Source organism: Girardinichthys multiradiatus, chromosome 12, assembly GCF_021462225.1.
Source record: "Girardinichthys multiradiatus isolate DD_20200921_A chromosome 12, DD_fGirMul_XY1, whole genome shotgun sequence".
NCBI classification, from domain to species: Eukaryota; Metazoa; Chordata; class Actinopteri; order Cyprinodontiformes; family Goodeidae; genus Girardinichthys; species Girardinichthys multiradiatus.
The window spans coordinates 46,438,563-46,456,230 of record NC_061805.1 but is presented as its reverse complement, the minus strand read 5'-3'; the positions used below and the strand labels follow the sequence as shown (position 1 = coordinate 46,456,230).

The window sequence follows — 17,668 nt, the reverse complement described above, 5'->3', positions numbered from 1 at the left end:
TCCAACAGCTGAACATCAACATGTCTGACAACGAGGAGGCAATGAGAATTCAACAAATAACTGAATCAAGAGAACCAAAGGATTTCGGACTATTTTTCAAAGACTTAAAGGTGCAGACTGATGAGTTTAGGGCTCAAACAGTCACTGCAGCTTCATGTCTAAATTGGACCAGCCTGGTAGCCAGTCTTCATTGATTGCACATTGCACCAGTAAGAGCAGAGTGTGAAGGTTCAATTAGCAGGGTAAGAGCACAGTTTTGCTCAAAATATTGAAATGCACACAACATTATGGGTGACATACCAGAGTTCAAAAGAGGACAAATTGTTGGTACACGTCTTGCTGGTGCATCTGTGACCAAGACAGCAAGTCTTTGTGATGTATCAAGAGCCACGTTATCCAGGGTAATGTCAGCATATCACCAAGAAGGACGAACCACATCCAACAGGATTAACTGTGGACGCAAGAGGAAGCTGTCTGAAAGGGATGTTCGGGTGCTAACCCGGTTTGTATCCAAAAAACATAAAACCACGGCTGCCCAAATCACGGCAGAATTAAATGTGCACCTCAACTCTCCTGTTTCCACCAGAACTGTCCGTCAGGAGCTCCACAGGGTCAATATACACGGCCGGGCTGCTATAGCCAAACCTTTGGTCACTCATGCCAATGCCAAACGTCAGTTTCAATGGTGCAAGGAGTGCAAATCTTGGGCTGTGGACAATGTGAAACATGTATTGTTCTCTGATGAGTCCACCTTTACTGTTTTCCCCACATCCAGGAGAGTTACGGTGTGGAGAAGCCCCAATGAAGCGTACCACCCAGACTGTTGCATGCCCAGAGTGAAGCATGGGGGCGGATCAGTGATGGTTTGGGCTGCCATATCATGGCATTTCCTTGGCCCAATACTTGTGCTAGATGGGCGCGTCACTGCCAAGGACTACCGAACCATTCTTGAGGACCATTTGCATCCAATGGTTCAAACATTGTATCCTGAAGGCGGTGCCGTGTATAGGGATGACAATGCACCAATACACACAGCAAGACTGGTGAAAGATTGGTTTGATGAACATGAAAGTGAAGTTGAACATCTCCCATGGCCTGCACAGTCACCAGATCTAAATATTATTGAGCCACTTTGGGGTGTTTTGGAGGAGCGAGTCAGGAAACGTTTTCCTCCACCAGTATCACGTAGTGACCTGGCCACTATCCTGCAAGAAGAATGGCTTAAAATCCCTCTGACCACTGTGCAGGACTTGTATATGTCATTCCCAAGACGAATTGACGCTGTATTGGCCGCAAAAGGAGGCCCTACACCATACTAATAAATTATTGTGGTCTAAAACCAGGTGTTTCAGTTTCATTGTCCAACCCCTGTATATATAGAGAACAGACCAACATTTTGGACACATATATCTCATGCAGTTGCAAAGCAACAACTCTGGCCTGATGAAGGTCGGTAAAAATTTAAATGTAAACTAAGGATTTTTAATTCATTTATCTTCTATACCGCTTATTATAGTGAGTCCCGGGGTAGCTGGTGTCTATCTCCAGCAGTTTACGGGCGAGGTAGGGTACACCCTGGACAGGTCGCCAATCCATTGCAGGGCAACACAGAGACATACAGGACAAAAAACCATGCACACACTCATTCACACCTAAGGGCAAGACCAACAGTCATGTTTTTGGACTTTGGGAGGAAGCTGGAATAAACTTTTAAAGGCATGGTGCATCTCTAAACAGTAATAATAACAAAGACAAAAAGCTCTTTGCAGCAACCTTAGTGCATGACCAGTAAAGTATCAGCAAACTCAAACCGAATAGCTCACATTTGATTATCTTACCATCAAGACGTAAATACTGGAAGTTGCGATAACTGAAGTAGTCCTCCATGATTGTCATCAGAGAGGTCATCTGGCAGAACAGCAGGACCCTGTGGCTAGTGGCATGGAGCTTGGGCAGGATCCGATCAAGAAGCTCAAACTTCCCAGAAGCTCTGTACAGCTCATGCCTGAGTGGAGGGGATTACATAAAATAATATTTATCTGCTCAGCTGTAGTGTCTTGTGATAGAAAAAACAAACACTCGTTGCTAGAGGACCATGTATAGCGTTGTGGTTGAGCAGGCCCTGGTCAGTCCTAGCAAAACCCTGTTTAAACTCCAAAAAGATCTAAAAGAAGGGCTATATTTTCACGCTTCTTTCATATTCAATGCTTTTTAAAGTTAGATGATGAAAACTCAGTGAAAGGACCTGTGATTCTGTATTGGATCCAAGTTCTTTTATCTGTAACTTACCCATTGATGATGCCATTTGGGTAGCCCAGATGCTCAGCAAAAGACTCCTGTATCAAAGAAAATGTTTGAATTTCATTAAGGTCCTAAAACTAAATATACCTGTACTGGAACGAGCTTTCAAAATATGTCCCCGAGTATTTTTTTTAATAAGCTTGATCTCATCCATTAACAAAGGTAACGAACCCAAAATGTTCAAAGTGTCATCTGATAGAGGATAATGATGAATTTATGAGAAGCTGGCTACTTGAACTTCCAGTCTGTTAGAACAAAACTATACAAACAAACCCAACTTCTAAGACCACAAAAAAATATTCTAACCCAGTAAGCAGACCCTATTTGAAGAATGTATATCTGCCAGCAGTGCATACCTCTATGTGTTGAAACATGTATGGATGGTTGCAGATCTTCTTCAACTGCATGATGGTGTTCATTAGGGTCTTAGCGCCTCCTTTGCCCTGGAAAAAATGAAAATATCGTCACTCAACATTGTTGTGAATTAAACTAAACTAAGTAGAAGAAGATGAGGACTAAACCTAAAACATAGTAGTTACTTTGGACTGATTTTAAAAACCCTTTTTAAAAAAATTTTTACAACTGCAAGAACAACTATAAACCCACTGAATGCTTAAATTTACACATGCACATTTCACAGTTTGGTAGAAACCAGGAGAGGACAATAGAATTAGTGTTTAGTTTAAGTTTAAGTTTTGCCTCACAAATCTGAAAAGGTGAATTAACATACTTAAAGTTATGCGAGCTTTTTAAACCAACAGCTTGCAGGAGTACGAGTTGTAGTTCAGGACATCCGAAAGCTGGTCGATGTAAAGATGAGCTGATTTTATTTCACCATTATTCTATTTATTTTAGTTCTGTGGTATATTATGTGATCTCTGCATGTGTCCTGCTGGGGAAATCCAGATTTATGTAGGGTTTAACTACTTCTTAATGAAATTTATAATGAATGAAAAAAAAGCCAGGTTACAGTCTGTACTATATTTAGGTCATTTCAGTGTGCTCATTGGTTGATTTAAGATTCGATACTAATGGCTATGGCAAAGGGTGCATTCACACTGCCGGCCCAGGCCAGGAATCGGTAAAAGTGAGAAAATTTAGTCTTTGAGTTGCCCCGGTTTGCTTTCACAGAGATTTTTTAAACCAAACCAAACAAAGTCATGCAGTTGCAACAGATTGTTTCGGGGGCAGTATTACACCAATCAAGAAGAAAAAAAGGATGAAGAAGAAAGTCAGTCTCGAGATTTCTGTTGCTACTTTGGTGTTCGGATGTAGTTGTGCACCTCTTCACAACTCCACCAAGTCCCATGAGATATCTTTAAACTCTTTCGTTATCTGATTCACGCTCTTACTATGTTTTTCTTCTACTCAAATGCGCTACTCTTCCGTGACACTGGCAGTTGCAACCGAGTTGCAACAGAAAGAGGTCGGCTAGCTACATCCAATTTAAAGACCCAATAAGGCACAACAATTGACGAGGAAAAATATAAAGTCTGTCAATGACTGTCTGCAGGACAGCTTTCAGGCTAGCCATGATTTCTGTTTTAAACGTTATTTTCTTTATTGGTTTTATGTAATATTTTAATTTTCTGAGAAATGTGCATATTGCTGTCTTTAAAGAGTGTCAGTTCTCTATGACATGTTAATAAACTGCTGATTCTTGACCTGATGACTCTGTTGTTCTGTGTTGGGCCATCCGTTTGTGTAGCTGCGGTTTCCTAAAACAGTGATTCCTCACTGCACTGGACTGCATATACCACACCCCTGAGCTTGTGTTTGTGTTTGATCCTTGGGAGAAACCAGTCTCTGTCTGATAGCATTGTTGAGTTTAAAATGAACTTGAACACTGTGCTTGGAAACATGTCCTTCTTAGTTTCTCGGATACTCTAGCCACATATGGAATGACAAAGTTCTTCCACCTACTTTTCTTTTCTCCTTCGGGGGACTGAGTTGAGTTTTTTTTTTAATTCTGGAACCCAATTAGTGAATCTCAGGTCTGAAGTGCTTCCTTGACGTGTTTTTGTTCATTGTCCTTTACGTCTGTCCTTGTGGGTAGTAACTAACTAACTAACCAACCAAATCAACTAACTGACTGAGACGCAGTGTGTAATGAATCTAAATAGTACGAGTTTTACTTTTGAAATTACTAAGCTACATAAATTATTCTGAGATATTTTATTTGATTCAAATGCACCTGCTGTCCAACCCAAACAGTGGACAGGAGAGCCAGCAGTCCCAACAACTGTCCAAAAGAGGTTCCTTCGATGTATAAACAGCAGCATGCTATAAAACACAGTGAGGCTCAACATGTAAAGATAAAATTCACCTTCTTGTCTTTCTCCGAGCCGTCGGTTAGCAGGATGCCTTTCTGCATGTGGCGGTAGAGAACCTTTTGGATCGCAGACATGTCACACTTAATGACATATTCCACCTGAGAAATATGAAACAGAAAGGTTTAGAGGCACAGTGGATACCTTCTGAAGGCAAGCTTGTACAATAGCACAGAAAAACAAAAAGAGTAAGGATGAAAAGACAAAGCTCAAGCTGAATGAAAAGAGATTCTCTAGGACAGCACCTAAGGTAACCAAGACATTTATTTAGACAAATGTGAACACTCAAAAGGCTGTTAGTACACTTTAAATGGGTTAGGAAGCCCAAGAAGCTGGTATTATTATAGCCAAACTGCACATCACTGACACTGTCACTGTTCTTAATTAACAGCTGTAGCTGACAAGTTGTATATATCAGGAGGTAAAGGCTGAAAGCTTAAATTCCCTCCGGCATTGGAGCAGTAGCACTACATGGTCACCAAAGATGACATCATTGAAAGAGGAAGTTAATTTGAAAGATAACTGGGCAGAACCCATGAGTGTGTTAAACTTACAGCTACAGATTTAAATAAGATAGAAGTCAACAACGGCAGCTCTCGTGGGTGTGCACATGCTGTTTTAGGATTACTTGCGTCAGCACATCAAAACATTTCATCATTGTGAAGTGGAAGGAGAAAATCAATGATGACGTTTCTCAAAGAAAAATATTTTGTTCATTATTCCTGACAGCTTTAAGATTTATTTCATATGCACCCAATTCCACTGATGTCAAAGGCGGATGTCAGCTTCAAAACAGAAGGAACACATTCTTTGTTTAGTCAAAATGGATTTGAGTAACGAAACATTTAAACCATCCTATAAAATGAACAGTAACCTTTGAATCAGTGGTGAGTTTGAAACACATTTGCAGAGATGCACCGATCTGGCTTTTTCCATATTACAATATTGACCAATTCCATATTTTTGATAAGGAAAGGTTCTTTGATAGAGGTAGTCATTTTAAATACAAAAGCAAATGAAGGAATTACAAGATCATCCCCACTGATGCATCAATGTCCATGATCTTCATCTCATTTCTTTTTAACTGATAATAAGTGCTTTAAAGTACATTCTCTACGTTGAATTGTTTATAGACCGAAAATGTTGGGACTTTTTCTTTTAATGCAGTTATAGATTTTTTTTTTTTTTAAGTATTTGACCTTCCGATTACCAATAAGAGATGATTAAGGGAAAATTGGGGGATTCTGATCTCTGGCCAGTTGACAGGTGCATCTCCACAAATCAGCGATTTGAAATCAAACAGCACTGCACATTTTGTGTGCCGCAAACATAGCCATGAAAGTAAAAGTCATAGTGAACACATCTCACTTTCTCTGGCAGCTGAGATTCCACCTCCTTCTTCAGTCTACGGAGCAAAAATGGGCGGAGCACCTTATGCAAACGCCGGATGATCAGGATGGTCTCCTCCTCATTAAGGTCAACCTAAAAACAGATAAGAAAATGAAGCCTCAAAGACGGGTATGTTTTGCAGAATGAAACGTCACACTTGACACAATGCAGTCAGACAAATGCAGATGTTCTGGCCGCTTCTAAACCCAGACTCATCTGTTAAGATTACCAGCCAAGGTGACATGATTCATCACTCATGAAAACACATCTCCACTGCTCTGCAGTCCAGTGGTGGCATAGTTTACACCTCGGCTTTCTACAAATTTGCAATACTTTGGTGACATAATTCTTTGATGCAGCAGCTTGACCATTGAAATCCAATAAACATAGCTCTCTATACACCATTGTTTAACTAGTCTAAAGGTCACGCGAAGTTTAGAGCCCTTAGTTACTGACTACAGAATGCTGGTGACCTCAGTGCACTATGAGCCTCAGCGTCAGCTGACCCTGCTGGTAGGGGGGACCTGGGCAAGGCTGTGCTTGCTACATAGAGTTTTGACCCTTATTATGGCTTAAAGTAATTTCTATTAATTTTCTGGAGATTTTACGTTCCACCCAAATTCTACCGATTGTGGTTATGATCCCTGTTTGGGCTACTTGACTGTCATGAAATTCTGATCCCTAGTCAGTGCCTTAGTTACCTATTACTTTATGAGAAGTGTAAACGTTTCCTGGCTACGTTCAAATAAAATAAAATGTGCAATATGCTTTAGAAGGAAAGATGTTAAACTAAACCAATTTTAAGCTTTTTCTAAACTTTAAAGTGATGATAGAGACATAAGCTTAAATAGTTACCCTCTCTCCAGTCATAGCAAAAGGTGCATTGAACCACTGCTCGAAGGTGCTGCAGCTCTTGAAGATGGTGGGCAGCAGGAAGTTGAGCAGAGCCCACAGCTCGGGCAGCTTGTTCTGCAGCGGTGTCCCGGTGAGGAGAAGGCGGCGAGGAGCCACGTAGTGGGTGTTCAACACCTGCGTCAGCTTACAGTGGTGGTTCTTCATACGATGGCCCTCATCCACGATCATGTACTTCCAGCGAATCTGAAGGTGGATAAAAACACCAGTGGTCAAATAAGAACTGGATATACACTGCACATAAAATGTATTGAACACTTTTAAAACACACCAGAAAATTGGAAAAACAAAGCATGGGGGATATCCATACTGATATGGAATGGGTAAAGAGTCAGGAACAAAAGGATCCCTCATCATTTGATGAAAATGATCAACCCACAGAGGGCTTAATCCAAAGTCACTAAGAAATTTAAACTAAAAAAAAAACTGATGCAGCAGGCTGGTCCAAGGTGCCAAAAAGTAATTGCAGTTTTCTTTTGTTTAACTTTATTACCGGAGGTCAGTTTTATTCCATCCAGAATAATTAACTGACAAAGCAGTTTCTTTTTCAGACTCTGGTCCAAATATGACAACTACTGTCTTGTCTTAATTTAGAAGCAAAAAATGCCATCCAGGTTTTTCTGTCTTCAAAACATGCCTGCAGTCCATCTAACTGGTTGGATTTATCAGGATTTATGGATAAATAAAGCTGAGAATTATCAGCATAATGGTGGAGATTTATCCCATGCTGCTTGATAATTTTACCAAATGTAAGCATATATATATTAAAGTGAAACCAGCAATGTTTTAGCAAACTTACACACCAAACACTAACTTTGGTGACCTCCGATTGGTGTGTAACTGAAAATCTGGTGGAAACGCGAGCAGGTTGGTGGTAACCCATGGGCTGGGATCTATGGCTATGCTTTCTACGTACCGTCACCCAGCCAGCCTGAGGTCACAGCAATGCGGACTGTGCTGGAGGACTGCTACAGGGACCCACCCTTGGTGGCTAAGAGGCCTCTGCGATTGGCTGTTTTTTACGCTAGCAACCCCTTTCACACAGAGGGTTCCCAAACAAAGTGCAGCAACAGCAAATATGTGTTTTGGCATGCTAATGTATTAGAATAAGTCAGAGATACCACAGTAAAGAGAATTAAGATCAAATCGAGAAAACCTGAAACCAAACAATCCACCGAGTGCAACAGCAAAAAGGTGAAGCAGAGCGCCAGGCTCAGATGTGACACTGACCCTGGTCAAATGCAAAACTACTGAAAAGCAGTCAAACAAATAGAGGGAAAAATTTTTATGGTCACCAGCAAAGCCATTCCTGTTTTTGGGGTCGTCTCATTGCTGCCCTTTTAGTGCATCTGTTGGTCATCTCATTAATATAAAAACAGCTGACACTGACTAGCAACACTCTACTACTTAACTGACCACATCAATATTTCAGAAATTTAACTGACCTGATATTACACTCGGATTAAACAGTTCCTTTAATGTTTTGAGCAGTGTATATTTTAATTGTCAAAAAGCTCAGAAACCGCAGCAGTGAACAAGATTAGGAGTTTTAAGTGTTTTCAATATCCACTAAATAAAACACTTAAAATTTCACCTAACCAAGTTTTAAATGTTAATGTACGATAATTAAAAACAATTTTTTTAGATTATGTACAAGAACAGCCTTTTTTTTCCTGTAATTTGGATGATTATGGTTTACAAATACAGAAAACTCCAAATTCAGTGCCTCAGAAAATTAGACTTACATAAGAGCAATAAAAGCGGATATTTTAAACAGAAATGTCAGGCTTCTAAAAAGTATGTTAATTTCTATACATTCAATACTTGGTTGGTTCTCTGAATGATTTACTGTGTCAATGCAGCATGGGATGGAGGCGATCAGCCTGTGGTTCTGGCCAGGCCTGGAAGCCCAGGTTGCTTTGATTGTGCCCTCAGGCTATCTACATTTTTGGGTCTTGTTTCTCGCATCTTCCTCTTGACAACATGATTCTCTATGGGGTTCAGGTCAGGCTAGTTTGCTGACCAATCAAAACACAGTAACACCATGGTCACTGAACCAACTTTTGGTACCTTTGGCAGTGTGGGCAGGCAAGCCCTGCTGGAAAATGAAATCAGCATCTCCATACAGCTTGTCAGCAGAAGGAAGCATGAAGTGCTCTTACATTTCCTGGTAGATGGCAGCATTGACTGGGGACTTCAGACAACATAGTGGACCAACACCAGCAGATAACATGGCTCCCCAAATCATCACTGACTGTGAAAACTTTAGACTGGACTTGAAGCAAAATCGATCCTGTGCCTTTCCACTCTTTCTCTAGCCTCTGGGTTTGCATTTCATCTTGAAATCAAAATGAAATGCAAACTTTACTTTTACATTAGGAAATACAGAATGTGGATTTTAAACAATCAGACACGAGTATTTAGTTGATAAACACTGGGATCACACAGTTGAATGTGATCAGAGAATACTGATCTGTGTAATAGTTTTCCCAACCTAACCAACTTGTGGCTTCTGGAGAAGACTGCTGGTCAGTGAGAAGTAGGATCTAGTTTGTAGCTGAACAGTGTGTGGTGCACATCAGAAGATATTTATTAAGGAGCAGGCTTTGTTGTTCTTGGAATAATATAACTTCTTGTAACTTACTTTATGGAAACTACTCTATTGCTCATTTCAGTCTGCAGAATTTAATCTGTTCATGCTTATTCAACTTTGTATGTGGCTAATTTAAATTTCTAGAAATGAGCCACGGTGGATAATGGTTTTTATGCCCGAGAGAGAACCCTGCACAATCCTCCCAATGTTGCGACCATACCTCTCACTTGTGCATCACTTTCTATCAAACGTTTTTCTTCCACTTAACTTTCTAATACAGCACTCCGAAGAGACGGCTTCTTTAACAATGACCTTTTGTGGTTTACTCTTGTTGTGTCAATGAGTGTCTCCTGGACAACTGTGAAGTCAGCGGTCTTCTCCATAATTGGATCGACCATTAAACACCACTTCTTTCTATAAATATTAGTTATTTTAATGGTTATAGCTAGTATTCTAGTTTTCTAAAAACCCTCTCCTCTCAGACCTCGGGAAATCAAACATTTGATCAAAGCCAAACATGAATATTTCTAAAAGCAATCGATCCTTTTAACTGTGTAACTCTCCTTGTAGCATTGCTTTATTTTATACAGAATTTTTTACAGTGTTGTATGGAAATAAAATTTGCTAAGAAGTAAAGAAAAAAAAAACTATACTATACTATAGGATGTTATTTCGTTCTGGAGATTCAGATGGAACCCAAGAGTCTGTTTTTTAATGCTGCAAGAGATTGTCAGTTCCAGTGTGTTTTAAAACAGGCAGGACATATCTTTAATTTATTTTACCTTAGCCAGTATTTGCTTGTCTTTGATGATGTATTCGTAGGTGGTCAGAAGAACATTAAACTTGCCGCTGCGGAGCTGAGGCACGAGACCACGACGCAGAGCAGGAGTGCCCTTAAATGGGAAACACAGAATAAACAAATTTTTATTTTAGAAATTATTTAAAAGATTATTTTCAATCAAAAGTCAGCAAAACTAACCAAAAGACAGCTCAAGTGCAATAAATCAAGAAATGAAAGATTTTATTTACCTTGTAAGCAATTTTGACCACAGAAGGAGCCCATTTGTCGAGTTCATAAACCCAGTTAGACAAAGTTCTAAAAGACAAAAAGACCAAATAAAATGTATAAACCTTAACATTGATCACTGAAGTGGGAGTCTTCATCTGTGTGGTCTGAATCCAGAGCACTTAATGCATCTCTCTTCAAAGGTAGCACCTTAAATTACTTTAAGTGCCACTTCTGATCCATCATGTGCTAAGATACAGAAAGGAAATGGAAGAGACTACTGCAAAGAAGACCGGTGGCCTAATTAGACGACTTGTTAAGGTTCAGACAAAATCTTAAGACATCAGAGAGAGAATAAATCCTTGAAGATGGTCAGAGGAGTTCAGTTCACAGTGAGACATTTCTAAGAGAAGGTTTTATTAAAAAGTGAAGCACACCCTCCCTCAATTTGGACTATAGAGTATAAAAAGTCTACTTTAATCTGCTCTAGATTTGTTCTTGGTGAATATTATAATATAAAACCTTGAGCTCAAACGCAAACCTAGACTTTCTAAATGTTCAGGAATAAAGAAAAATGGTTACTGCTGGAAACAACACCTTGGCTTGGTCTCATTATTCAACACTTGTCATTATAAATCCCAAACAAACAGGAAAATAACTAATTCAGTTGAAAAGTGTAATTACAAGATTCACCTGATGCTGCTTTCCTCTGCCAGGTAACCCTTTTAACTCTAGAAGTGCATCCATTTTAATCTAACTTTTGATTCATATTTTGTGGTTTAACCTTCAGCCACTGAGCAACTGCACCCTGGTTTACCTTATAAACCAAATGTTCTGCTGATTCAAGCAAACCTTGAGATGTTCCACTTGAAAGAGTCTAAATAATCAAAGACTGGATTAGGAGCGGGAAAACCAACGAGGGTAATTAGCATCCCAAAGTGAATGAATGACTTCAAATGCATTTCTACTGATGAAGAATTACTTTTTAATGCCTCACTAACTTCTCAAGTTATTATTTCTGAAGACCTTTGTTTCATTAGTATTTCACTTTAAAAGGTAAGCAGTTTTTTTTCAGGCTTTCAGTTCCAACATAACATCTTTTGTAATACTTTTCTATAATAAACTCAGGGTTCCTTTCATTTTGTCCTCTAAAATGTTCCTCGGAACATATCACATGGAAGACATAAGTGTGGCAATGCCAATGGTGGGATAGGGAAGCTTATAAAGAGGGATGTGATGCCAGCTCTACAGCAGCAGACCGGAAAGCCCAACGGAGGGTGGTGATCATGGCAGAAAAGGTCACTGGTTGACCCCTGCCCTCCCTGGATCATTTCTCTCATTGTTGATGTATTCACAGAACCAATAAAATGATTCAAGACTCCTAGAACACTGTCTGTTCTCCTTACTGGCCTCTGGGTATCGCTTCAGAAGTTGGAAGAGCAGAATAAAAATGCTGGCAAACTGCTTCTACCCTTGGCCCATACAAACCGTGAACTCCTCTTACTACAACCTGTCACTTTCACAGCATCTTTATTAACGTTATCTTCAACCAAAGAGGTTGTGTGATTGCCGCCTGGCTCATTGCAAGCAGGCACATGATGCACAAGAACTTTTTAATAATTACATAATTTTAGATCATTATTTATTGTGTTGTTAGTCTGATGTTTACTATGTTTGGAGCGAGGTTCCAGTGTTTAAAGTGCACTACTGAGCCCTTTTTAATCTCGTATTTTATTTACAATGACAATAAGGTCTTCAACCAATCAATTAAAATGATTGACACACAAATGTATCAACATTTACAGTTTCTAATGAAGGCCATTGGTAAACTTCAGTCCCCAACAATCATAATTTTCTTGAAGTTTAACTAAACCCTTAAATCAACTTTTTTTTTTTGCAGATAATCTGTATACCGTATTTTCCGCACTATAAGGCGCACCGGATTATAAGGCGCACCTTCAATGAATGGCCTATTTTAGAACTTTTTTCATATATAGGGCGCACCGGATTATAAGGCGCATAGAATAGAAGCTACTGCAGTCAAACGTTTGACTGGGGTTGCGTTATGCATCCACTAGATGGAGCTGTGCTAAAGAGAATGTCAACAAAACAGTCAGATAAGTCAGTCAGTCAAACTTTATTAATACACTACAAACCAGCGTTCTGATAACTCCATTCACTCTCATGGTAAGGTCTCCTCTACATAGAATTATATTGAATAGAGCCAACCGCACGTTAGGAATGCATTGGAGTCTATGAAGTTGAAGTTGAAATCAAACGTTAGTTAAAACGTGAAAGGGAACTTTTCCCTGATTCAGTAAACACGTAAAAGAAACAGTTTGATGCACTAAATCAAACGTTAGTACATTCACAATATAGTAGCGTTAACTGTTGAATTCTCTCGCTGCTGCTCTATTCCCATGTTCGACTGCGTAGCTGACAGCCTTGAGTTTGAACTCAGCATCGTAAGCGTGTCTCTTGAAAGGTGCCATTTTGGGGTCGTTATACACACACAAGTGGTGTTGGACTAGGAGTAAGCACAGTACAGGTGTTTACCGCTATTACTTCGGCGACGCCCCTGACTACGGTAGCCGTAATGCTGCAAGCGGTGCGGCTTTGTAGTTTACCAGTCGTACTGAAACATTTTGACAGAGCGCCGTGTACAACCAGTATGGATCAACCAATTAACCAATTGATCCATATATAAGGCGCTCCGTATTACAAGGCGCACTGTCATTTTTTGAGAAAATTAATGGTTTTTAAGTGCGCCTTATATTGCGGAAAATACGGTAAGTTGGGCCTTAAGGGTTCTATCTTTATATTACTCAAGGACTGGAGTTTGACAACTCTGAAGAAGTTCAATTGATTTACTGATCTGGGGCTCAGATGTAAATCTCACCCTGCCACCTCAACCTAGTGCTGGGTGATATACGTATATCTTGAGTCCAATCATAATATCATGACTATCGAGTATAGATTTCCATAGCAACCACTGTCTGTATTTAACTCACTGAAAGTTCAGGTAGCAATGCCCTTCCCGTCACAGTTTAGATTTTTATTTATGTGATGAAATGTTTTCCATCTTACTTAACAATTATGCACCACTTTGTTTTAGTCAAGCACATTAACCATATAAATAACATTCAAAAGAACTGTATATACAGTTACGTTGACTTTTGACGTAAACTTCCCAGAGAAGTCCAAGGCACTACACTGCTGTGTATTTGGTTGAAAGGTAGTTGCAGGCTGTAATTTACAAGACTGTGACAGTGCTCTGCTAAAGCTGGATAAATGCCAAGTGAGGAGAGCTTACGAGAGAGGAACGATGATGAGATAGGGGCCGTTGAGCCTCTTGAGCTCCATCAGGTATGTGATGAGGGCGATGGTCTGGATGGTTTTACCGAGGCCCATTTCATCAGCCAGGATGCCGTTGAGGTTGTTGTTGTAGAGGGACACCATCCACTCAAGACCTTGGATCTTGAAAGAACACAGAGATATAAACACATGTTTTGAAAAAACATTGTGCCACTTCACTCAAAGAGCCATGAACGGGAGAGAGAGTGTCAACACTCATGAAAATGACACACTGCAGGTGTAAATGAATATCACAGAGATGTGAAAACGTCTCGTGGCAGTTTCAAGGGAGGCTTACCAGAAAGCAGTGAAAGTATGACTTAAACATATTATGATCTGCTAAAACATAAAACCATTTTTTATGGTGAAAGTTGAAAGGGAAAACAACAGAACATAAATAGAATCTCAATAGGTTTCCAATGTTTTCTACCCCAAATTTCTTGGTGAGCTTGCTGCTTACTGCAACAGTGGTTTCAGATCTGTAGCAAATAAAGCACGGTAGTAAAATAACAGCAAGCTGCAAAATAACAGCGCAACACAACGAACAGAAGTCAGGATGATGATACAGAACGGACGGAAAGCCAGAAGCTGCAGAGAAGAGAACCAATTATAAACTTTATGTCTCTTAGTATAACGTCCATCAGTGAAGATGTTTCCAGAAACAACAGGCAGCATTAACCCTAAATGAAAAATAGATATTGCAGCTTCCATACATTCTTCAGGTTTGTTATGCAGACTGATAAGTGTTCCAATTATTGAAGAATCACCAACGTTTCCCCAAGGAGTAGCAGCATAGATCATATAAAGTCAGCCACCTGATTGCATGGGGGGAAAAATAATGTGAGCTGCACCCAATTTTCTGACACAGCAGCTTTGTTGTTCATCCTCTGTCTCGGCTAACTGCAGCACAGTAAAAACATGGTGACAGAAGAGACATCTCATCATTAAGGTTTCACAGACGTTCCTGAGCTTTTCTTTGCAAAGCCCCAGATCTGTTAGGTCCCATCTAACTGCCAACAACAGCTAAAAACAAATTTACTGACACTACAGAGGCAAGATAGGTGTCTGTGTAAACTGCTCCTAGAAGGATCCTAATGTGAGCGAACTGTAAATAATTATGTTAATAGATGCAAACAGCAACAAAACTAGGCTTCAGTCAGTAAGCTTTGCTTATTCTGTTCGCTAATTAAGAACATGAGGACTATTGAGATGCAATTATTCCAAAACAAAAGCACTCCTTTAAAAGTTGCTGCCTAACTTCTTTTAAAAAGTATAATTTCCCAGCAGATTATTCCTCCTCTCACGGCTCCAACACCACACGGCTCCACTCCGCTCTCCTCGGCACGAAACCTGGATGTTGAAGGCTGGAGTTGTTGCCTGAAGCCCCACCTCCAGCCGTAAATTGGGCCAATGATTTCAAACCACCACCACGGCTTTCAGTTTGACCTGCTCTGGCCATCGTGCTCCCTAATATTTTTGTAGTCACTCGAGTTTTTTTTTTTTTTTTTAGCTTTTCCCGACACTGCAGTGTGCTATAAAATCTGTGGCTTGTCATACCTCTCCCTTTCTCATGCCACTGATATACGGTTGACCACGCTCACGGCCAATCAGGGAACAGCAGTCTGGTTATGTCACATTTTGGCCCTACTGAGTCCTGATGGGACCAGCTGACAAGCAGGGACCAAGAAAGCTGATACCGGGCCAGAGAAGCTAGTAATGGAAACGGCTACAAAAAGGGATGGGGTGGAGCAGGGCAAAGTCAGAGCCAATGGAAAAGGCTCCATCCCATTAGAGATGCACCTAGCAGGCTATTGCTGGATAAGAGAAGTCTTCAAATGCTCCTTGAGGTCTTGTGGATTTCCCTTTAGAGGGACATGTCACTGGAAGAAGACTCCAGGGCACACCCAGAACTTGCTACAGGTCTATATATTTGCCCTGGGAACCCCTCAGCCCCCAGAATAGGCTGGAGAGTCTTACCGAAGAGATGGATTTCTGGGCTTCCCTCCTGGGCCAGTTTCCTCCCAGATCCAATCTTTAATAGTCAGAAGTGAGTGGGTAAATGATGGATGGTGTCACAACAACAAACCCACCCTAAATTGCTGGAATCCTTGTTGCAAATAAAGTGCTGGCATGTATTTTGTTGACTTTTAAGCCTTTAAATGTGTGTCTCTCTTAGATTGTATTTAGCTTTGGTTGCTTGCATTTTGAAATTGCATTCCATTCTTCTGTGAAGCCTTCAGTTTGATCCAGGAATGAAAGAAACATACAAACCAATATCAAAATGCAAATATAACATTTCTAACAGTATCTTTTTTAGTGTATTGAAGTCTGGGTTGGGAAACATTCAACTTTTGAAGCTGGAACTTCTCCAGTTTTACAGTTGATTTTTTTCCCACCTTGGAAATCTAAAATTCTGACGTTCAAGTTTAAACGGGACACAGCTGGCTGTTTCAGCAGACAGTAGTCAGCCCGCTGAGGGGTAGAAACACACAGGAAGACTGTAAGAGAGTGAAGCAAACCAGCACGGCTGCGTCTAAAGGCAGAAAGGTTAAAGGGAATGGCAGACATTTTTATCCAGAGTGAACACACTTCTATGTCTTCATTCTTCCAATGAGAAATAAAAAAACATTTGTCTCATTTATTCAGGGAATGTAACGAATAAAGAACATCTAATTAAAACGCTTTTTGATACCCACTCTGGCGGATCCATCAGAATCCTGACCCAGTAACAGGCTGTCCAGCAACAAGCTTGAATTTGAAGGCAACACATTCTTACCAACCCAGCAGTTAAATAGCAGATAAATTACAATATGCTTGTTATAAAAGCTGGGGGGTTTTTTTTACATATGAAATCTTTATTTGACTGAATCTTGCTGAAACTAAAGCAAAGGCAAGTGTTCTAAAATACGTACTTGGTCCACTATGTTCACTCTGATTTCTAGAAACTGAATGAATTTTAAAATACAGCCAGCTCTTTAATAAACAGAATCAAGACTAGTATTGGCTTTTAAAATCCATTTAAATGTGCAGAAATGGACTAATCTCTATTACTGTGACCGGTGTGCTTTTTTCATTTTGACTTATTACTTACGCAAAGAATACATGAAAAAGCCTCAAACTGCTTTTACATAACGTTTTCCATTAACACAGAAATATATGAAGCACTGAACAGTCAATAAGAGCATTACTGACTTCACTTACCAGATGAGTTCTGAAGTACAATTATGTTTGGTCTTTTTTCATATAATACATATGTGAAGATTACAAAAAATAAAGAATTAAATATATTCAAGTTTAGTGCAGCAATAATAATAGATACGCCTTAATAACGGCTTCAAACATTCAAACACGTCACCAAAGACAACCCAATGAAAAAGTTTACTTCTGTTTAAGCATTTTTCTTTTACATTTAAATGCTTCAGATCATCAAACACATTTTAAAATCAGACAAAGAAAACCTGAGTTTATACAAAAAGTGGTTTTTAATTGACAATCTGATTTATTAAAGAAAAAAAAAGCTATCCAAACCAACCTGGCCGTATGTGAAAAAGTGATTGACCCTAAACCAAATAACTAGTCACCCATGGAGTAAACAACTGCCATTAACCATTTGGCCCACTCTTCTTTGTAAAATAGTCAACAGCCTGTTTAAGGTAAAACCTCAGTATTTCAATCAGATTTAAGTCCAGACTTTGACTAGGCCACATAAATACCCTCCTTTTTCCCTATTAACAATTCAAAGGTCTTGCTAGTGTTATTATCCTGCTGCATTCCTTGAATGTG

The 17,668-nt window shown here is 39.7% G+C and overlaps 1 protein-coding gene across 1 annotated transcript in view; it reads right to left on the bottom strand.

The window, feature by feature from the left end:
* The window catches only part of smarca2 (SWI/SNF related, matrix associated, actin dependent regulator of chromatin, subfamily a, member 2), a 69,770-nt gene that overhangs the window by 34,947 nt on the left and 17,155 nt on the right, over positions 1-17,668 (bottom strand). The window contains exons 16-24 of the mRNA XM_047380964.1: positions 13,845-14,008; positions 10,555-10,621; positions 10,308-10,418; positions 6,876-7,118; positions 6,000-6,113; positions 4,628-4,732; positions 2,658-2,744; positions 2,290-2,336; positions 1,839-2,005 (exon numbers count right to left, since the gene is read on the bottom strand). Of these exons, the coding sequence (XP_047236920.1) occupies positions 1,839-2,005; positions 2,290-2,336; positions 2,658-2,744; positions 4,628-4,732; positions 6,000-6,113; positions 6,876-7,118; positions 10,308-10,418; positions 10,555-10,621; positions 13,845-14,008 (1,105 nt within the window). The remainder of the gene's footprint in view (positions 1-1,838; positions 2,006-2,289; positions 2,337-2,657; positions 2,745-4,627; positions 4,733-5,999; positions 6,114-6,875; positions 7,119-10,307; positions 10,419-10,554; positions 10,622-13,844; positions 14,009-17,668) is intronic.